The sequence below is a fragment of the Cordyceps javanica genome, chromosome 6 (assembly GCF_051103115.1).
Source record: "Cordyceps javanica chromosome 6, complete sequence".
Lineage (NCBI taxonomy): Eukaryota > Fungi > Ascomycota > Sordariomycetes > Hypocreales > Cordycipitaceae > Cordyceps > Cordyceps javanica.
The window spans coordinates 324,757-346,213 of record NC_139300.1 but is presented as its reverse complement, the minus strand read 5'-3'; the positions used below and the strand labels follow the sequence as shown (position 1 = coordinate 346,213).

At 53.8% G+C, this 21,457-nt stretch overlaps 8 protein-coding genes across 8 annotated transcripts; 3 read left to right on the top strand and 5 right to left on the bottom strand.

Moving 5' to 3' along the window:
* Positions 1-79: 79 nt before the first annotated feature.
* V2A60_008569 (tRNA (adenine(58)-N(1))-methyltransferase non-catalytic subunit TRM6) lies at positions 80-1,960 on the top strand (the record flags this gene model as incomplete). Its single annotated transcript, XM_083259842.1, has 2 exons — positions 80-168; positions 241-1,960. 2 exons carry the CDS (start codon positions 80-82, stop codon positions 1,958-1,960), a joined length of 1,809 nt encoding a protein of 602 aa, XP_083115968.1.
* A 308-nt stretch (positions 1,961-2,268) lies between these two features.
* V2A60_008568 (actin-related protein 2/3 complex subunit 3) lies at positions 2,269-3,146 on the bottom strand (the record flags this gene model as incomplete). Its single annotated transcript, XM_083259841.1, has 3 exons — positions 2,269-2,445; positions 2,587-2,979; positions 3,141-3,146. The coding sequence occupies 3 exons, from the start codon at positions 3,144-3,146 to the stop codon at positions 2,269-2,271; spliced, it is 576 nt and encodes a 191-aa protein (XP_083115967.1).
* Positions 3,147-4,334: 1,188 nt separating this feature from the next.
* On the top strand, positions 4,335-5,889 carry V2A60_008567 (bifunctional alcohol dehydrogenase/S-(hydroxymethyl)glutathione dehydrogenase; the record flags this gene model as incomplete). Its single annotated transcript, XM_083259840.1, has 5 exons — positions 4,335-4,355; positions 4,521-4,650; positions 4,719-4,843; positions 4,978-5,593; positions 5,669-5,889. The coding sequence occupies 5 exons, from the start codon at positions 4,335-4,337 to the stop codon at positions 5,887-5,889; spliced, it is 1,113 nt and encodes a 370-aa protein (XP_083115966.1).
* A 1,751-nt stretch (positions 5,890-7,640) lies between these two features.
* Positions 7,641-9,993, bottom strand: V2A60_008566 (tetratricopeptide repeat protein; the record flags this gene model as incomplete). The annotated part of the gene is made up of 6 exons (XM_083259839.1): positions 7,641-7,785; positions 7,842-7,907; positions 8,275-8,511; positions 8,570-9,277; positions 9,356-9,908; positions 9,969-9,993. The coding sequence occupies 6 exons, from the start codon at positions 9,991-9,993 to the stop codon at positions 7,641-7,643; spliced, it is 1,734 nt and encodes a 577-aa protein (XP_083115965.1).
* Positions 9,994-11,423: 1,430 nt separating this feature from the next.
* V2A60_008565 (hemolysin III family protein) lies at positions 11,424-12,619 on the top strand (the record flags this gene model as incomplete). Its single annotated transcript, XM_083259838.1, has 5 exons — positions 11,424-11,605; positions 11,666-11,890; positions 11,959-12,115; positions 12,174-12,410; positions 12,461-12,619. 5 exons carry the CDS (start codon positions 11,424-11,426, stop codon positions 12,617-12,619), a joined length of 960 nt encoding a protein of 319 aa, XP_083115964.1.
* A 48-nt stretch (positions 12,620-12,667) lies between these two features.
* V2A60_008564 (uncharacterized protein) lies at positions 12,668-13,765 on the bottom strand (the record flags this gene model as incomplete). Its single annotated transcript, XM_083259837.1, has 1 exon — positions 12,668-13,765. The coding sequence occupies one exon, from the start codon at positions 13,763-13,765 to the stop codon at positions 12,668-12,670; it is 1,098 nt and encodes a 365-aa protein (XP_083115963.1).
* A 1,304-nt stretch (positions 13,766-15,069) lies between these two features.
* Positions 15,070-17,251, bottom strand: V2A60_008563 (uncharacterized protein; the record flags this gene model as incomplete). The annotated part of the gene is made up of 4 exons (XM_083259836.1): positions 15,070-16,024; positions 16,119-16,197; positions 16,286-16,429; positions 16,480-17,251. The coding sequence occupies 4 exons, from the start codon at positions 17,249-17,251 to the stop codon at positions 15,070-15,072; spliced, it is 1,950 nt and encodes a 649-aa protein (XP_083115962.1).
* Positions 17,252-19,966: 2,715 nt separating this feature from the next.
* Positions 19,967-21,277, bottom strand: V2A60_008562 (Zn(II)2Cys6 transcription factor domain-containing protein; the record flags this gene model as incomplete). The annotated part of the gene is made up of 2 exons (XM_083259835.1): positions 19,967-21,157; positions 21,212-21,277. 2 exons carry the CDS (start codon positions 21,275-21,277, stop codon positions 19,967-19,969), a joined length of 1,257 nt encoding a protein of 418 aa, XP_083115961.1.
* Positions 21,278-21,457: the final 180 nt, after the last annotated feature.

Genomic DNA, 21,457 nt, shown 5'->3' with positions numbered 1-21,457 from the left:
AAAAAGTCAAGATGGGAAACTTTTTTTTTGCAACACTTTTCTTTGGCGACAGCACACAGGGCGCGACACCAGAAACGTCATGCCACGAAATACGGTGCAGCCCAATGCCTGGGTAGCGTTGAAGCTTCCTAATGGAAATGTCAAAATACTACAAATAACACCCAATACGTAAGACGCCGCCCTCTCCCACCCGGCCTGTCCTGTGAGCTCTTGGTCGCTAACCAACCCGCTGTTTGGCAGAACCGTGAGCTTGGGCAAGTACGGCTCGTTCCCGAGCAACCTGATCCTCGATCGCCCGTACCACCTGACCTACGAAGTCCAAGACAAGCGCGACGGCGAGACCTTTTCGCGGCTGCGCATAGTGCCCGGCACGGAGCTCAACGCCGACGCCCTCATCGACACGACGGCCGAAGACGAGGCGGCGAATGCGACGCCCGATGCCGATGCAGAGCCCTCGAACCAGGACAGCGACGATGTCAACGAGGCCATGATTGCGGCTGCCGTGGACGAGGAGCTTGCCCTCGCCGACGACGAGGTCGCCGAGGACGGCAGCGGCAACGGTGGCGGCGGCGGCAGAGGCGGCGTCGTCACGCGCAAGACGTTTGACGAGCGGGCGCGGCAGACGCTCACGACCGAGGAGATTGAGGAGCTCAAGCGCAAGGGCGCGGGCGCGGGCCGCGAGATCGTGGCCAAGCTGCTGCTGCGGCACACGGCCATTGACCAGAAGACGGCGTACTCGCTGGCCAAGTACAAGCTGCTCAAGGAGAAGAAGTACGTGCGCCGCTTCACGGTCCTGCCGCTGGACGTGCCGATGATGGCGCAGTGGATGCTCGAGGACAAGGACGCGAGCAAGATTCTGGAGATGCGACAGGAATCGCTGGCCCTCGTAGGGTGCTGGGCCGACGTGCACTTTGGCGGGCACCCCGTCGAGGGCGTGACGACGCCGCATGGAGGCAGGTGGCTGGCGGTCGATGACACTGGCGGCCTGCTGGTTGCTGCCATGGCTGAGAGGATGGGAATTCTCTACCGCGACGAAGATTCTGAGGCGGCCGCTGCTCGGGAGGATGCCAAGGGCAACCAGGAGGAGGACCCAGAGGCCGGCGGCGCCGCCGAGGATGCCAACGGCACCGAAGACACGACGACGACGACGACGACGACGACGACGCGCCCATCACGCAAGCGGCTGCACAAGGACGACCTCGCGCCGCACTACGCGCCGACCAACTCCATCACGCTGATCCACGCCAACTCGCAGCCGAACCTGTCGCTGCTGCGCTACTTTGACTTTGACGCCAGCGACCCGAACCCGCAGGCGCCGTACCACCCGCTGTCGACCAACCTGCTGCCCGTCAGCTGGCTGCAGGTGCTGTCGCCCGAGGAGGACCCGACGTACGCGGAGCGGCCGGCCGAGGTGCCGCTGGCGGAGCTGCTGTCGTGGAAGACGAACCGGCGGGGCAACTACCACCGCAAGCGGCGGCGGTGGGCGCGCGCGCGGCAGGTCGTCGACGGGACGCGCGCGGGCGGCTTCGCGGGGCTCGCCGTCGCCAGCACCATGGAGCCCGTGTCGGTGCTGCGCGGCGCGCTCCCCTTGCTCGCCGGTGGCAGCCCCGTCGCCGTCTACTCGCCCACGGTCGAGGCCCTGACGCGCCTGGCCGACTGCTTCAGCATCGGCCGCCGCGCCGCCTGGGTCGCGAGCCCGCCCGCCGAGGCCGAGGGCCGCTCCCCGGCCGACCTCGAGGCCTGGCAGGGCTCCCCCGAGTTCCCCATCAACCCGACCCTCCTCGTCGGCGTCTCGGTCCAGACCAGCAGGGCCAAGCGCTGGCAGGTCCTGCCCGGCCGCACCCACCCGCTCATGATGGCCAAGGGCGGCGCCGAGGGCTACCTGCTGACGGGCTGGAGGGCCATTCCGGCCGAGGGCAGGATATCGGCGCGCGGTAAATTTCAGAAGAAGAGGATGTGAAGGATGGCGTTTTTTTTCTCTCTTTTTTCGTCGTTTGTTCCTTTTTTTTCTCTCATGGAAAATGGTAGAGATACCCTTTGCACTGCAACTACGCATCATGTATATAGAAATATTGGCATAGGCATGGAGATTCGCCCGTCTTTTTACTCATATCCTCTATTGAAGCAAGAGGATTGAGGCCCTGTTATATCCTTTGGGAATGAACATATGTCCGCTATATTGACGTTATAAAGCAGTATAGTCTAGTATTTGCCCGCCTTCCGTCAACCACCTGCGTTCCTTTTTTTTGTCTTTTTTCCCCTTTTTCTTTACAGCGCCTTGCCCATAAACTTTCTCTTGGTAAAGCTCAGCCACCATTTGCTGGGCTTGGTGTCGTCCTCCTCGTAGACGCGGGCCAGTATGCGGGCGGCGAGCTCCTGACGGACTTGCGCCATGTATTGGCGCAGCTGCTCAGCATCTTGTCGATCGCGGGGTGGTTCGTACATCTAGACAGGTTCCAGCATGAGTCTCCAATTCCTTTGAGTACGAGGTGTCTCTTTCTCTTGTCCCAGATGGAACAGCGAGAGGGAGAAGCGAGAGAGAGAGAGAGAGAGAGAGATGCTTGTAAGCAGGCGGAAGTGACATACCTGGTTCAACGGCCAGGCCGGGTCGCCCGGCAGGGCAAAGTGCAGGTCGAGGGCGAGGTTCATGACCTCCTTCTGGGCGTCGCGGGCGGTGGCGCCGGGCTTGATCTTGGTCAGGCAGTCGCTGAGGAACCAGATGCCGTAGATGAGCAGGCGGTCGGCGGGTCCCTGGATCTCAAAGTTGCGGAAGAAGGTGTTGGCGCGGAAGAGGGCGAGCACCTCGTCGAGCACGTCGTAGCTCTCCGAGTCCGGGTCCGGCGACTCGGCGGCCGAGAGGGACGGGTCGGCCGGCGGCAGCGTGTAGGCCGGGCCGCGGACCTTGGTGCGCAGGGGGAGGAGCGGGAAGTTGCCAATCAGCCGCGGATTGGGCTCCGAGTTGAAGACGGAGTTGTAGGCCTAATTCACGGAAGAGGAGTGGAGAGCGCGTTAGTTCAGTCAGCACGTAGTGGATGGTGGTGATTGTCGGGGAGGAAACGTAGCCCATTGCGCGAGGGAGGACAGGTGTGCATGGATGCAAGGCATAGCAGGGGAGGGTATGGATCGGGAATTTTGCGTACAGGCATGGTGTATGGACTTTGGGGCAGCGCGATGTGTGTGAGGATATCGGCCGGACGAGCTGGTTCAAAAAGACTGGTGATGGCGTACGCAGCTTCATCATGGCGGGGCTGTTGCTGGAAGCTTGTCGTCAATGAATGTGGGGCATATGCAGAAGCTGTGGCTGGTGGTTGTGGCTGGTGTGTTATGGCTGATGCTGTGGCAGGTGAGGTGCAGGTGGATGTGGCTGTGCTGAAGCTGCCATTTAGGGAACGCAAGGCTACTGAGTACTGATAATGTTGAAGACCAAATCGAATGTGCCAAGGCGGAATAATCTGGCGCGAGTTATTCCGGTTGATTTGAAAGCATGACTCTTTCGGCCAGTACATTCTCGGCGTGTGACATTTCGTGTTGCAGGCAAAGCCCGGACCGTGAATTGGTCGACGACGGCGGAACCTGCACGGGCTGGGCGATCAGGTGATCGGTTTGGGGAGAGAGCTACATGAAGGTGCCCATGGTCGGGACAGCTGTATGAATAAAATGGTAGAGATACTTTGAGGTGCTTTGATTTATTTTTTTTCTATTGTATAGATAACTTGAAGGACATTTTGGCAAGAGTATGAAATGGAAAGACAAGAACTGTTGCTGGCGGCATGATAGAGGTTCCTCGCGACGCAAACCTCACCAAGTAAGTCGCCTCCCTCTACTTAGGTACTACCAAACTCGTATCGCAATCGGCGCATTCTCGCTATTCGGCATCTTGGCGATGCCTTGGATCATTATGCATTAATAAAGAGTATTACAACCAACGTTCCGCTACCGCTCCGCAGCGGGGGTCTGTTTTTATTTTTATTTTTATTTTTATTTTTATTTTTATTTTTATTTTTATTTTATATTATGTATTCATTTACTCATTTGGTTCTCGAATTTTCAAGTGGTTAGCTCTCTTGTCTGTTTTTTTGCACCACTTTTTATTATTCTTTATAGGGAGCTTGGCCCGATTCTGCTCCTCTCAGTTGTCGGGGCCCCTCCTCTTCCGCGGCCGGCCTCGGGCTTAACGCCGTTGATGACATAGCTTGGCTTCTCGACACAGCTCCCAAACTTTGTTTTTAATCGTCACTTTTTTCAATTCCCTGAAGCTTCCCCTCCATCTTCCTTCATCCTTCTTTTTTTTTACCATTCTCATACTTGACATCATTCATCGTAGCAAAGATACCATGGCGTCTACCGTAGGACAGGTAAGATTGAGCTCGCCCGCCTTTTTGCCCTCCGTTTTTGCCCCTCATTACCCCTCCATGCTCGATTGGGCCATGTCATGACGATGCCATTTCACGCGATGCTTTCGCGACAAATAGCGAAGAAAAAAAATGTGCTAACAGCTCAATCAAATACAATGACAATAGACCATCACTTGCAAGGCGGCCGTCGCCTGGGAGGCCGGCAAGGAGCTCACCATTGAGGACATCGAGGTTGCTCCCCCCAAGGCCCACGAGGTCCGCGTTCAGATTCACTACACTGGTGTTTGCCACACAGGTACGCCAACCTCGGACGACTCCTTCGCCCGCAGCGAGACAATGAAAACTCATCCCAACGCATGACAGATGCGTACACGCTCTCCGGCAAGGATCCCGAGGGCGCTTTCCCCATCGTCCTCGGACACGAGGGCGCCGGAATCGTCGAGTCGGTCGGCGAGGGCGTCACCAACGTCAAGCCCGGCGACACCGTCGTCTGCCTTTAGTAAGCAACTCGACCTTGCGCCTTCTTCTTGTTGTTGTTGTTCTTCTTCTCTCCGCTCTCACACTTTCCGTGCGCCTCTAACCGCGTCGGTCGCGCAGCACCCCCGAATGCAAAGAGTGCAAGTTTTGCAAGTCGGGCAAGACCAACCTCTGCGGCAAGATCCGCGCCACCCAGGGTAAGGGCGTCATGCCCGACGGCACCAGCCGCTTCAAGTGCAAGGGCAAGGACCTGCTGCACTTCATGGGCACCTCGACCTTTTCGCAGTACACCGTCGTCGCCGACATCTCCGTCGTCGCCGTCCAGCCCGACGCTCCGATGGACCGCACCTGCCTGCTCGGCTGCGGCATCACCACCGGCTACGGCGCCGCCCGCGTAACCGCCAACGTCGAGGAGGGCTCCAACATTGCCGTCTTTGGCGCCGGCTGCGTCGGCCTGTCCGTCGTCCAGGGCGCCGTCATCAACAAGGCCGCCAAGATCATCATTGTCGACGTCAACCCCGCCAAGGAGGCCTGGGCCAAGAAGTTTGGCGCCACCGACTTTGTCAACCCCAACGACCTCAAGGATGGCCAGACCATTGTCGAGAAGCTCATTGAGATGACCGACGGCGGCTGCGACTACACCTTTGACTGCACCGGCAACGTCAACGTCATGCGCGCCGCGCTCGAGGCCTGCCACAAGGGCTGGGGCGAGAGCATCATTATCGGTGTCGCCGCTGCCGGTCAGGAAATTTCCACCCGACGTATGTTGCTCCATTTTTCTCTCTTTTGTTTTGATCCCGTCGCAAGGACAACTCGAGTACTGACAACAGAGGCAGCATTCCAGCTTGTCACTGGCCGTGTGTGGAAGGGATGCGCCTTCGGTGGCATCAAGGGTCGCTCCCAGATGGGCGGCCTCGTCAGCGACTACCTCGACGGCAAGCTCAAGGTTGACGAGTTCATCACCCACCGCAAGACTCTGGGCGAGATCAACAATGCCTTTGAGACCATGAAGGAGGGCGACTGCATCCGTGCCGTTGTCGACATGAAGAAGCTGTAAACAGGCGTCCTTTTCTGACTGACCACTGTATGGTAATGCGATATAGGTAGCATGGTAACCCGAATCTGTGTAAAAAGTGAATTGATCGAATCAACTAAAAAAAAGAACATAAAAACAAAATTATTATTTGCGCATTGTCCCAGCCCTGTACAACAGATGCAATATGAATTTCTTTAGAGTGCAGATGATGTCGCGGCAAGACTTTGGAGGGGGTGTGCTGCGGGTTTGCTTTTATATGTAACGACAGGCGTCACGGACCTTGATGGTTACCTTCCAAGGCCAGCCGAACCACATCAAACCCCGAGCGACGGCCGACGTGACTAGTTGAAAACGGCGAAGCGGAAGAAGATCGACGACCATTTTGAGAATGGAGAGAGACTCGAACAACAAAAACACGATGAAAGCATGGGACAGGAAGAACTATAGGTTAACAGGTAAAACAGTATGGCAGAGAAACCAAATATTAGCATGAAATGAAGATACGTAGAGAAGTCCAAATGATTAGAAAATATAGGAATAAATGAAGGATTAAAAAATCTAGAAATCAATCGGATTGACAGAATTTACATGATTAATTAAGGGGGTAAATAAACACGACTTGGGATACCGCCCAGTGATGAAGAGTAAACCTTCAAGGCATTACCTAGTCAAGGCTACTAGAATGCGTCTCCTTGGCTCTTCTTGAGCCCCATGGCCGACATGAACATATTGACCCTTTACCTCATTTTATTCGTCTAACCTTTAAAAAAGAAGAGAGAAGAAAAAAAGGCTTTGGGATTAGCACTCGCAGTATTCCTCGTCGTCGTCACCATCACCCAGGTTTCTGCGACGGCACAGTACACCAACTTTTTGCAGCTACGTCTCTGGCACCTCTGCCGCCAAGACAAAGCAAAGAAAACAACAACGAAGAAATTGGAAATGGGAAAAAAAATAAAACAGCAAAAAAAAATGTACAACACCCGGTGTTCGCTGGTCGTCACCGACCCAACTACTAATCTGGCGCTCAAGTGGTTATCGATCGGAGATCAGACGGGATCCAGATTTTTCACTCGGCTATGGTCGTACATGCTGGTATCTGAGCATTTTTGCTTTATATCCTATAGCCATCTTCAATCCAAAACCGCATACCACGTCGACGCAGGCGTAGTGTCCGTCACTATACCAAGGTGCAACGCTCGAGATGGTGCAGCTCATGACTCTTCTGTAGATAAAGGGCTGAAAGACAGATGATGCCGCCATTGTTGTCCACTTCTACCTAGCCCCTCTCGCACAGCGTTCGAACCCGTGGCGGCGTTGAGGGCGGTGATGTTGCACGGTCTGTAAACTGCGAAACGATGGTGAGCAAACGAGGCCGTATGCCAGGCAGAGGGATGGTATCAAAGTTGACGTGTTGCTTACCAAAATGTATTGTCTGGTCCTCAAGTGTTGCGCATTTGGCTCGATTTCGCGAGCGATGGGACGTGCTGGAACCGACAACGGCCGAAATCGTCTGCCTGGAGCTAGGCACCGAGGACGGCCGGCTCCGAGTCAGACCTGTATCTTGTCTGGCAGCGGGGCAGCTACTGCTTCTTGCATGGCCGCCTGCGCCGTGTTTGACAAGGCTGGGACGCGGCCAGACAAGACTGGTCGGGAGATGGGAGTGTCGGCAGGCCCGTCCGCCGACAACAGAGGCGCTATGGGACTTGAAGAAAGACGGGCAATTTGCAGAATTTGCCAATCGCTCGGTCCGACGCCGTGTCGTCCACGGTGCCTCACAGGGACTTGCAGTCGCCACGAGGAAGGATGGTCGAAGAGCACCAAGCCATCCGTTTGTGCGGCCTCTCGATGCCCTCGCGACTCCTGACGATCTCTCGGACCCTGTCGGACCAGCGGTAGCAGGTGGTGCCGGAAATCTTTCTAGGCGCAGGCGTCAGCAAAATGCTGAAATGGAAGGAAAACCCAATCTTGCTGACCGGTGTAGCGGGGTGACCATACGAAGAGTGTCGGAGAGCCGCGAGGCCACGACGGAAGGCGCGAAACTGCGCTCAAGTAAGGTGCCGGAGCACAATATTAGCAGGAAACCTGATCATACAAAGAAGATGAGAGCACACCTGGGCGACCAAGTGAGTCGAAAAGATGGGGAAAATGCTTATTATGGATGAGCTACAGCAAAGTCTTCCGAGGTGAAGGATTGCCCGAAGGAAACAGCAGAGCTTTACAGCAAACGCCAGCGCGTCCAATGACTTTCTGATTCATGTATTTCTCACTTTAACCCTGGTTGACCTCGCCGAGTCACCGTGGCAACAAACAACAAACGACAGTACTTTGCCGCCATGGTAGGCAATGACTTTCCAATCGCACGATAAAGCCTCCTCAGATAGTCTCGGTTCCCTCTAGCCAGCCTACTGCGACCAAAACGGCACGAGGGAATTGAAATCCGCCGCGCTTATCGTATCTATATCCTTACCCTCGCGAGTTATGTCATTGTACAGAGCAATCGCCTGCCTGCGCAGCTTGGCCGCCGTCTCCGCCCGTCCGAGGGCCGCCACGGCCCGGCTCATCAGGTAGGTGGTGCGCGCCTCCTCGTTCCGGTTGGCGATGGAGTCGACGCTCCAGGCGTTGAGAGCATCGTTGATCAAAATACTACAACACGTTTCGAGTTAGCAATCACCGTCAACGTCTCGACCTGTTGATGACTTACCGCGCCTCTTCTGGCCGCCTCATGCGGAGGTAATGCTCGGCGAGCTTGTGCGCGACCCGCGCCGTGCACGGGTCGCGGACGCCCACCACCCCGCAGAGGTGCTCAAACGCCATCTTGTGGTGCAGGAAGCTGTCGTCCGTGTCGCCCTGCGCGGCCCGCAGCGCCGCGACGGCGTTCAGGAGCAGGCCCGTCGCCGTGCTCTCCCCGTCGTCGCCCGCGCCGCCGTCGCGGAGCTTCTGCCGCGCCGAGAGGCTGTTCGCGAGCAACACGTCGCATTCCTCCAGCAGGCCCTGTGCGAGGAGCCCCCATGCCATGTTGGCCTCGCGCGCGCCCGGCACATACGCGCCGCCGCCGCCGCCGCCGCCGCTGCTGTGTAGCTGCTCCATGATTCGGATCGAGGCCGCCATGTCGGCGACGCCCTCCTCAGGCAGCCCGTCCTGGATGCGCGAGACGCCGCGCTCCGCGTACGCCACGGACAGGCGCTCGTCCTGGACGCCCCCCAGCGCCGCGCAAATCTCCTCGACCATGTCAAAGGACCGCTCCCTGTAGGCGCGGCTGTTGCCAAAGTCATTCGACTCCATGGCGACGACCCCGAAGCAGAAGCAGGCGTCGGCGATGACAGCGTCGGCGTCCTTGTGCGCGGCGATTACATGGGCTGTCATAAGGCACGGGACAGTTTTCGTACACAAGCCGCGTTCTATCTGGAACCTTCGTGGCTGTTAGTAGAGCAGATTCATCATTATCAAAATATTTTCAAATCTTTTGGGGTGGTTTCAAAAGTCATACCATGCGCCTTCTAACAGCAGCCTACCAAAGAGCAAATTCTCGTCATCGGACAGCGAATGTGCGATGGCCGGATACAGTCTCTCCAGTCGGTTTACCGTATGCTGTAAATCCTTGCAGTGAGACCACCGACTAACAAGCAGCCTCGAGGAGCGCGTCTTGGGCTCTGGTAGCATCGGTGTTCCGGACGGCGGGGGCAGCCCGGCCGACCACTCGGACCAGATTTTGCGAGTGACGGCCTGGAAGAACCGCTCTTTCTTCGCATCATCGAGTGTTGCAATGATTTGGTCCTGCAAGCCTTCTATCACGCCTAATTTTCTCTTGGGGCCATCAAACACAATAAGAGGCTGCGCAGCCAGCGCATCGCGCGCGGTAGTGTATGCTGCTTCATCGTATGAGCCCTCTGTCGACAGAATCTGGATGGCGAGTGCCTTTACAATCTCTTCGGGCAAACCGGGGCCTACAAACGCGAGGATCTCGAGGAGTCGCAGGTCTTCGGGCTTTAGACTCCGCGCATCGAACCGGGGAATAATCTCAAACATGCCGGAGCAGTCAACTAAATACTTTTGTTTAGCAAGCGGAACTCAGGTACGAGCGTTGAGTAGTTGACACGCACCTCGCATAGGTCCAAAACCGGCCATCGTTTCGGAGGGGGTATTCAGATTTTCGGATAATAGCTGACAGGATAGAGTGTGAGACTTGCTAGTCGGGGATTGCATGCGACATGTCCGCCAGCTCTTGCGGCTGGTAGATGCCGTCTGATTATATACCCTCGTGGCGGCGACACAATGTAACGACCCGGCCACGGTGTGATTTTATTGTGTAACGGATGTACAAACGTCACCGATTATTCTGTACCGCCTTCCACTTTTCTTGAACACGTATCATGCGTGCTGATAGCGTCACCGCAGGGCCGGACGTAGCACGGATTAGATGTCGCACAACCGCCCATCGCAAGACGCCAACCTATCATCCAGCATACTACTAGCAACACTGTGCCACGGATGTCACTCCTCGGTAGAGACACTAGGTCTTACTGAACGACATAGTTGGTCCCCAGTTCTTCTGTGGTGTTACTTTATCAGTCTCGTGCAGTCAGGGTCGTCAATCAACTCACAAAAGGTTAAAAGCCGATCATATCTAGCAAACCGTGCACATGCAAACTTTTCTTTCCAAATTTTTGCCATTCCAAGTACTCGCTGTAGCTCAATCATCTCACAAGACTAGATTCAGCACTCTCATGATCGTCGAATTTTGTGCCATTCTAGCCATCGCAACAGCCATGGCCAACAACAACACTGAGAGGATGCTTAGGCGGGCGCATCTTCATTCACCACTAGTCCTGACTCATTGGTCTGAGGGCCAATCCTGTAACCGGAAGCTCCCTGTTTGACGGCAAAACCGAGGTGGCTGTATATCGCCTGAAATACGTCACCAAGTGTACCAAAGAACCCGAAGGATTTTGTGACAGCGCCTTGCCAGCTCGAACTGAGCCACCGACAAAGAAGTTTCCTTTAAGGTATCAAAGAGCAGTTTGCCCGTCTTTCAGAAGCTCAAGTGCTTCTTCCAAGAGCAACCATTCAATATGACCTACCCAACACTGCTTGTGCCTGAGCGCAGGGGCTGTGATTGTGGGCGTATGCAAATGAGCCTGTCGCAAGAATGACATTGCACCAATCCAAGTTCAACAGAAATCTTATTCAATAGCTCAGTCAACCCATGCCAGGATGAACGTATCGAAGCTATGCCTGTTCTCGCGCATAGTTCCCCAGCTTCTCCTTGCCACGCCTCCAGCGCGGTCGGGGCATTGGCTGTGATGACTGGCGATACTCTCGTGAACATCTGATACCCCTTGAAATGCAAATGTATAAGGATTGAAAGTGAGACGAAATGGCCTGCCTGCAGATTCTACGCGCCGAGTGTGACAACGGTGGGGCGCAATATAAAGATGCAGGGTTAACAAAGAATCCATGGCGAGCCTTGTCGTTCTTCAACCTGTACCTCGCTGCTTCTCCTGATCGTCACTAGGCCGGGAAAAAGCTGTTCACTCTTGATTCACTCTTGAGAAAATATGACACCCGAAACAACACACTCTCATGGCATGAGTGTAACTCGCGGGGGAGATTCAAGCCGGCCCGAGAAAGCGGGTGCTGCTTGGGACGTCACCTGGAGCCGGGCGCCTCTGCGGCTTTTGTTGTTTCACGAAATCCCCGCATGGCAGAAGGATAACGAATATCTACTCTCCGGATATAGGTACGTGTCTCATGATTCGGCTCATCCGGCACCGTACACACTTGACTAACAGCTAGTCAGAGCACCATCAGGCTCGGTCTCTGTGTCACTGGCGTCTTTGCTCTACCTGAACAATCAGACGATCAACACGTATTCGCATCTCTTTGGTGCATTATTTTTTGCTGCGCTTCCTTTGTACTTCTACCACTACATCTTTCGATTGCAGCGAAACGCTCAGGAGCAGGATTTGGTTGTTGTGTCGATCTACTGTTATGGTGTCGCAGTCTGCTTCGTATTTTCCACAATGTGCGTATAAAATTGTCTACCTGCGCGATGATATCTGCGCGATGATGATTGTAACTGACCGCTTCTAGATTCCACTTGCTCTGGAACCATAGCCATGACGTTTCCCGTTTCTGCAACAAGCTCGACTACTTGGGCATTCTCATCTTGATGTGGGGAGCTGGCATCCCTACAATTTACTACGGCTTTATCTGCGATCCTCCATTACAACTATTCTATTGGACCATGGTTCGTCTATTCCTACCACCCTTTCTGCTTACATATGGGTCACGCTAATTCCCGCCAGACCAGCAGTACGGCGCTTTGCTGTACAATCTTCACTTTGACACCCAGCTTCGTTACCCCCCAGTTCCGCAAGTGGCGTGCCAGCTTCTACGCCGGGTTCGGTCTGAGCTCCGTCATATTCGTAATTCATGGTTTGTGGATCTACGGGTGGGAAGTGCAAAGATCTCGCATGTCGCTTGTCTGGATGGGGTGGATGGCAACGGCTAATCTTGTCGGTGCGGCCATTTATGCTGCCAGAGTACGTCCTCCATGATGACCCAATAAACTTCGCTGCTAATATCTGCAAAGATTCCTGAAAGGTGGGCTCCCTACATTTTTGACAATTTTGGTGCCAGCCATCAGCTCCTTCACGTAGCAGTCATGATTGCAGCATGGATCCATTTCCGCGGTTTGATGGAAGCCTTTCGCATTATCCGCTCACAAGATATCGTTTGTGGTACACTATAGAAAAAAAATGTATACGCCAGTTGGACAATTTCCGTCCGCGGCTCCTTGCTACAGCTTTTGTACAAGAAATTGGGCCGGTCCGTCCTCCGCATTTAGAGCCAGCCGCAGTGTGCGTCCGAATCGGCGATATTTCTCTGCGCGATCTGCAGGCGCGTCGATGTGCCGCACCTTTGCCCAGCCATTCGTGACACGAATAGAAGGATCGGTCTCGATGTGAATAAACGTAGAGCCGTCCCCTCGTGCACGGATACGCCTCCCGACGATGTTCCCGGTCGCTCCAAGATCGCTAAACTCCCAGCCATTAAAGACGCCTGTCGTCATCCTTTGGTCGTTGCCGGTCGACGCGCGCTTCCAAAACTCCTGCGATAACCTGTCGAGTATCGCGACGCGCTTCCCTTGCAGCGACTCGTCGCCGTTGCTGAGGATGATTTGGGGATACGTGCGCTTAGGGTTATAGGTCCACTTTCCATCTTCCATGTCACTGTTTCCGAATCCATGAATCTGAATAACCGTGGTCGCTCTCAGCCCAGGAAGACGATTGAATGCGGCAGGCCGTGTGAAATCCTCGGCTAATTGAAGGAACAGGCTGTGCTCGTTATGGGCCATATCGGAAGAGGATGCGTTGGCCCAAGTGGATGAAGTCTTTGAAGACTCGGCACTGTATCTATGAATGCCAGCAATAAAAAAGGAGTCTGCGTTTGTTTCGATAAAGGTCCTGATGCCTAGGTTAGGCGTGTTCATGTCAAACAGCGGGTGAGGGACCTGTATCGATAGCGGCGTGCCGTAGGAGGTGCCTCTCGGTCCAATCTTGGCAAAAATGTACATTCCCCAGTTCCTCTTGCAGACGCCACTCTCATTGACGTCTTCGCGCAGTATCAGGTAGTCGCGATTACGACTCTGGCCAATGTCTCGGTACTCAATGACGGCGTAGGCGTAGAGCGCGGCGATTGCCCGCGCCGAGTCCAAGTCTCCGTGTCGCGCAAAACGCACGGCGAGAGAGATGTCCTCGTTTGCGGCGGCGACGGCGGGTAGGAATGATGTCTTGACATTATCGCGACCCGGGACGGTACCATCCTGGAGAGGAAGCTGGTCGCGGAACTTGGCCACGTATTCTTCAATGTCGCCACGCTCCACCGGCGGTCTCATTGTGCCGAGCTGGATCGAGCATGACGGTCAGTTGGTGTTGTCAGCTTTGGCTAATGCATACAGCTTTGCTCACCGCCAACGAAGCTATCGATACGAGGTGGAATAAGCCGCTGCTCAACAGCATGTCTTGCGCACGAGAGCACGGTGGATTCCACTGCCATGAGATGCGATTACGTTCTTGTTGAAAGTCTACAGTGCATTCAACTCATTATTCAGAAATAAGTGAGAGAGATGGTGAATTTTAGAATTAGCCGAGGAGATGGGCAGCGAGATGTTGATGCCCAGCCAGAGATGAATGTTGTATGTGTGCTACTAATCCTAGCAAGAAGCACGTGATAATTAGCAGGTATTCCAGATCGTGTAAGCGATGATTGGAATACGCGAATGATCGGTCTCTTCGCTACTTTCATCTGCGCTAAAATACAAAAGACTCCTGCGATATAATTTGGACGAGTTTTAGTATTACCTTCTGGTAGGAGGGGACTGGTGCGCCGCATGCGCAACATTCTGGGGTCGTTTGAACGCCCCCATTCGAAGCGATTCCGGACACAGTCCAGAAAACATCAAGACTTCTCCAACATCACGCGGGAAGAAATGGCTTCCACCGAAAATATAACCACAAATTTCCAACCTACACAAGCTTAGGTTAGTTGGGGTCTCTACCAGTGAACAGGCTGGTTGACGATGTGAAAATCACCGACAAAACTGCGTGAGCTCATCGTTGGTTTTTCGTTGCCAAGTCTACCAGGGCCACTCGACGCCGCAAGCCAATTTTCTGGGTACTATGCAAAGATACTTTGCTTACCTATCTATCCTCATCTGAGCCAAGGCTGGCTTTTCGGAACTGTGTCCGTCTGTGGCATCCGTGGCGCTTGGGAGGCGCGTGGCCTTCTGATACACCAAACAGCTCTGTGTCGCATGCATAGGGAGCTGTATTTCGCTATATGTGATCCATTTCAGCCATTAATCCACCAATAACTCATACATCTTAGAGAGAGCGCTTGTCCCTGCGACCGTTTGGGATGATCAGTGCACTTCTTAGACTTCCTTCGGCCCTTTCATTTGTTACAAGCAAGACCATAGCTTTACTCTACCAGCGCGGATGGCTACTGCGCAGAAAAGGTCTCTTGAAACTAGGCCGAGCTCATGGGGGCTACGCAGTGTATCTCATCTCGGAAAACAGTAAAGTCTTCCAGATACCTTAACACGCCGGATCACTTCAACAAAAAGCTAGAACCGAGTCAATACATTTGCAAGTCTATCCAAAATCCGTGAGGCTCTAAAAATTCCAAGCTCTGGATGATTTAGCATCCCTGAGGCGGGTCTACTTCCCAGGTAACTGACACTTCAACTTTGCCGTACTCTGCTTGAACAATCCGCTTTTCCGAGCCCGACAGCTGCGGATGGAATTCTGCGACTCCGTACGCTATCTGATCGTTGGGAGACCAGTCAGCGTCATGGTCCCAGAGGTCGACATGGACTTTGAGTGTGTCGAGCATGGGAATGGCCATTGTGGCCCTTGATAACGGGATGGTGCTGAAGGGATATATCTCGATGCTGTCGCCGCCCTCTCTGTTAAACAGGTCGCGCTGGACAAAGCGGCTGGACACCCTGACCCTGCCAAAGACGTCGGCGGGCTTCTCTCCGTCTCCGTCAATCATGGTGATCTGGATCACCGCCTTTGTCGCGCTGCTCATCACGACATAGTTCACCGTCGCCTTGCCGTATTCGCCGTTGACTTCCGTCTGGATGGGCGTGTCGTACTCATTCGCCGCGTTGTGCGGGTTCCATGAAATCTGGCCCCGGCTGACCTGGTCGTGCGGCGACGCGTCCCTGTCCCTGTCCCAGAGATCCAGGTCAATGTTGAAATTCCCGTCCGCCGCGAGCGGTCGAGATGTGCGCAGCGTAATCATGTCACGCGGCTCGACCGACTGGGAATCGTCCTTCTCAACACTGTAAATGACCTGACGGCCCAAGTCGTCAGCAGCATGGATGCTGCCAAACAGGTCGCCCGGGGACTCCCCATCAATGTTGTTGATCATGACCCAGAGGATCTCGGCCAGCGGCCGGGGCTTGGCGGCGCAGGCATCCGGCTCGACTACTTCAATGGCTGGCGGCTTTTCAATCTGAGTTTCTGGACTGGCGTTATCGCAACGAATGGAGCTAAGAACCTTATCAAAACGGCCCCCGTCGAACTCGTCCAAGCGATCGTTGCCTGGGAAAGAAGATTGGAATGAGGCTCCAGCGCATCCATAGTCACTGATAAAAATCATTAGTTTCAACTTGTTACACTCTTTCAAAGCGTAGATACTAGCCGGGACTCAATCGTCCCGACTGTATTGCAAGGTCTTACGAGAAAAATTGGCAGATTCCAGCGGATGCGCTAATAAGAATTGTAGAGGCCTTGTCATTCCATGCCAAAGGGACAGGGACTATCGAAATCGTTAGCTTCACCTCAATGGAAACTCAGTTGAGAGGGTTGATGATGATATCAATAGGTACTAGCCCCAGAAAACATACCACAGGATTGAGCAGGTGTCTTTATCGTGATGCACTCTCCAGCTGACTTTAGCTTGTCACATATCTCAACAGTAGGTTCCTTATTCTCAGCCTTGTCCTTGACTGCAGCCGCAAGTGTACCACATGCATCATGGCCGAGATTGCCTATACTGCGTTAGCTCAGACACGCCTTTTTTTGAGCAGCTCTGACTTACTGGATGTATCGCGGCGGCTGACTTCGTCCCAAGAAGTAGATCTTTTCAACTCATCGCGTTTCCACGACACGACAACCGCTGCCAGTGCCATGGCACACTGCGCCGCACTTGCAGCACCCTGGCCCAAGGCTGTTCGCAGGTGAGCTGGGATCTCGACCGCGGACCAGTCGATGCTGCTGAGTGTAGTCTGATCGGCTGCTTCCGTTTGAGGTCCATGTTCTCTGATAAACTGTCTCAGGTTCGTGGCTGCAGACTGTCCCACATATTGCTCCCAAGCTCCGTGACGTCCCTCGACGGCGCTTCGGAGCCCGGCAAGCTGAGGCTGAGCGCCGCTAGGGTCCGTTGGGTCTGGACGGAAGTCGGGGTTTCGTGTGAAGCGCCCCAGTTGGCTGATGGGATCCTCCGCGCCCAGGATGCGATTCAAATCGGCGGCGCGCACCTCGTACCATCCGAGAACTTGGGTCCATGGAATCCCTTGAACGGCTGCTTGTTCCTGCTGAGCAGGGTAGGGAGAGATATTTTCCAGAGACAGGTTCACGTCAACCATGGCCCAGTTGGTGCGAATGCGGTACAGGTAGCCAACCTCTTGCGCGTGTTCTGGTGAAGGCCGGACGGCAAAGGTGATGGCACCAGTAAGCGATGTACTCGTCGACACATACTGCGTGACGTCTCTGGTTCCACCTGGGTTATTGGTGTGTGTCCAGAGACTACTTCCCGCTTCCAGCTGCTCGGGAGTGAGCTGGTCGAGGAGCTGAAAGCCTCGCGCCCACATTCCACCAGCTCGTTGAACGTCAACGGGGGATCTGCCCGGCTTTCCATCACTAGTCTTGCCTGTTTCGCCACGCCATACAAATGGTGGTTTTCCGGGCGCTCTGGCTCTTATACCTCCGTGGACCGCTGGTGAGGGCGCTCCATGGACATGACAAAAGAAGAAGATAATGGCCGCGAACAAAAGCGACAAATAGTTTTGACCGTTCATCTTAGCCAACTTGGTATTGAATGCAACGGTTTTCTTCGATGATGATGACTACGAAAAAATATGAAGAACCCTTGAATATATATATGTGTGTGTTTTTGTCTACAATATACCAAACACAGGTATCGGACTCGCCGACATGAGGCTCTTTACTCAGAGCAAGACTCCATATCAAATTAGCGTGCTTTTTCCGTCCACGCAGGCTGTAGACAGCTTTTCTCCGGCTCGATACATATATAACTCAATAGGTCGGGTCTTGGCGGAATGCATTGTCCAAAGTCACGAAGAGTCGACAGCAGAGATCACGTCATGTACACTTGGGTGCAGGAAAATCATCACGGCAGTTCTTGGCTTGGCGATACCGCCGCAGTCAAAAGCGGGTAATGAGCAGGAGAAGCAGATATAAGGAGAGTTATTGTTGTATTATTTGATAGCATGTTATGAACCGAAAAGAGTACTATATTTCACGATAATAGTTAGTTGGTGGGACTACTAACAGGGCAGCGATTTGTTTTTGGTCACATTATACTTAGTAAGTCAGGCGATTAAATCTGTGTCCAAGGTGGATAAACCTACAATACTATTCCGTCCGAGCGATCAGCTCTTTCTTGGCTATTAAACTCGGTCCATTAATACGGTCATACTACGGCTTCGCCGCACAAAGACGTGGGCAGCACATGTCCTACTGCAATGGCCGGATTAATTGTTTACCCACTTTCAATTCGTTGAGCGCTATCCTCAGCCATGTCGCAGAGTTGACATTGCTCGTACCTAAACTCTGCCACCCGCCCTCCTCGGCAAGCTTCTTTCGTAGCACTTGCCATTGAAGTAGTGGCTGCAAATGGAAGCGACTCCAGTTCGTGAGTCGATTCGTGAAATCGACGAGAATTCTTGGCTGATTGGTGGCAAACTCGTGCTCGCCCGAGCGCAACCACGGGAGAGCGCGTGGCGGTATAAGATCACGAATGCCCCAGCCACACTGCCTGAGAGCCGACCGCTGTCGGGCCTTGGCGACGTCAAGCTGGTACACGACGTCGGCGATGTGTCCGCCGTCTTTGCTATTGGTGACGTTGCTTTTTGCAAAGTGAGGGTTCTTGACATCCCATCCACCACTCGAGAGCACACCACACTTTCATGGCTACACGAACGGAAATGGAGCTTTGCAATCCCCAACACCCTTCACCATGCTGAGTTCGACAATCGATATTATATTGTGCTATCAAGAGTCCTAGGAAGTCCTCTTGATAGCATATGGGCAACATTAGAAGAGGCCCAGCGGCAGTGTTTGGTCGAGAGGATTGTTAATATCTGTGCGGAGCTAGCAGTACCGGCACCTACAAGTAGTATCAGTGGCGTGGACGGCTGCTTCCTCCCAGAACGATACCTATGTGGGCCAGAGATTGATTGCAGCCCTAAGAATCTCAAGAAGAGCTGCTCCGAGTTGGGCATGGACTGCTCGACTCTCGTGTTCTATCACTGCGACCTTGGCCCGACTAATATTTTGGTGGACCTGGAGACTTCTAGTATTGGTATTATCGACTGGGAGATAGCAGGTTTTGTACCGATAGAGTGGATTAGAACAAAGTTCCGGTTTTCAAGTGGGTTGGACCTTTCAAGTGGCGAACAACAAGAGTGGAGGAAAAGGGTGATGCTACATATGGGTGAGCTCGGTTATACTGATGTAGCAGAAGCATTTAGAAACTGGGAAATTTAACGCTGTCTCATGAATTGCCTAAATCAGAGGCACATTTGCAATGAACCTGGACTTTATGTGATATCACGACAACGTAACCAATATAATGCTGGTAAGAATACTTTTCAGATACGATTTTCATCACTGTTTTATGTAATACATCAAATGTCGTCTCGTAATTAACTCGCATATTCTTACATGGGTATCGGGTCCTTTTTTTTCTTCATCATGCAAAGGGCCGTGATCGTCCATCTTCGGCCCCTACCGTGCTTGCAAAAAAGGCCCGATAAGTCTCCTCGGAGAAGCGTACTTTGTGGCAGAAGTGGTTGCAGGGATAAGTAGTAATTTTCTCCGACTTCGTATCGGCCCGGAAGCGCGGCGCTGATCTGAGCCTCGATGGAGGCTCGGAGAAGGCGACCTTAAAAAGTGGTCCTTGTACATAAAGGTTTTTAGTCGCCATAATTCCTGTCCTGCCTGTCCGGTCGGCCTGATTTGAGAGACAAAAACCATGTATTTATTGGGAGAGTGACATTATTTAGCATGTAGCCAAGTAGATGTTCCTTGACGAGATGGACTATACTGTAGTGTAGGGTAACATTGGTCACCCATCGATGGTCTTCTTCTGTGAAATCTGCTAGAAAGCTGGTCGGCTGAGTAGATGAAGGAGGGATTTCATGGTGTGGCTGCTGGTGGCCTTGCTTCTCGCGAAACACCACGTTTATAATTGCAGACTGTTTCTGTCAACACCAACTTTCGACTACCTGATCGCGTCCGTCGAGGTGACTACGACTTTTCTCAGCTCCAGCCACACTGCCACTTCAACTCTGCACAATAGACCGTGGCCATTCCAGCCAGTGCGCCCATTCAATCCCCAAAAAGTCGACCAACAAAGACAAAACGGAGGCCCCGGCATCGCCGATCTGCCACATGTGCCGACCATGATGTAATAGCACTGTATACCAGCCTATAATGGCGGCCGCTTCGGGTCGGTGCTGGCCAAGTAAATCCACGAATTCTTCTGGTAGAAAAATGCTCCAACTGTAAATCATCTGGTACGAATTCTTATCTGCCAAGGGGCTGGCCAGTTCGTCAAGACCGACTTGCAGGTGATGCACGGCGGTACGACAGGACTCCCGAGCCACGGGGTCAAGGCCTGGCGTTATCGCTACGAGTCGCAGCAGCTGATCGCATTCATGGCCACGCGTCCCTGATGAGGGCGAGCCACTCGTACCCCATCGGAGAAAGGGCGCAAGGTCGGATTCAAGCAGGCTAGACCAGGACACGCCCGTCACCACGGCCCGAGTGCCCCTCTGGAGCTGCGCGCACTGCACAAAACTGTCCAGGAACGCGGGAAAATCCAGTTGGCGCGTATTCAGCGTATCTACAAGCGAGTGACGGGAAAGGAGCGCCGAGAAGAGCACGGCGGGCATGCACGCCTCGCTGCTCAGAGGCTGCGAAGCGCTGAAGCCTTCAATGGCACTCGTCTGGAACTTGATGGCTTGTCCATAGTAGAATTGAAACTCGCTCGGATTTGAGTATGCGAGATGCCGTGCTGACAAGGCCAGGACCTGATGGAGCAGATAGGGCGTTTCCAAGGCAACTCGCAGCACCAGTTCGGTGCCCCCTTTGGCGAGGTGATCAGGGATCTCTGGGACAGCTGTTGATAGTGAAAAGTGCAGAATGAGGCGCATGTGATGAGTGTTCACGGCCGTATCTGGATCGGATACGGTCGAAGACGCCAGGCTGTGCCCCGGCGATATGGCAGACGAGACGCCTTGTGTTGGTGTAGTCGCTGCTCCGGCAAGCACATCTCCAGGACGGTCTGCGACTCCTGCTGCCCTCTCTGGGGGGACTGCTGAAGTCTCTGTTACCAGCACCGAGCCTGCAGATTGCCGTGCCTCACGCTGCTTCTGCTGCGCCTGGCTAAGCTTGCGACGCCGTATTACCGCGTATTCACATTCATGCTCCGCTACGACGCAGTTGGCGCACTGTGGCTTCGTCTCATCACACTGATCGCCCTGTTCAGTCGAGAAGACAAGTGTTGGCCGTGTGGGACAACTCACTTTGATATGTCGTCTTTTGCACTCGACACAGCCGTTTCTAGATTTCTTGTGTGACTTTCGCGCCATTTGGCAGGCCCCGCGTCTTGTTTGTAGGAAGACAAAAAATACGAATACTCGGAAGTTAGTTAGTGAGTCCGTGGGTGTGTGGGCCGACACAAGCCCGCTGGAATACGGTTGGTACGGAGCTAATAACTGTAGTTTCGTTTCTCAGCCAGACAAAAGAGCCTCGCCAGGGGTAAACGGAAT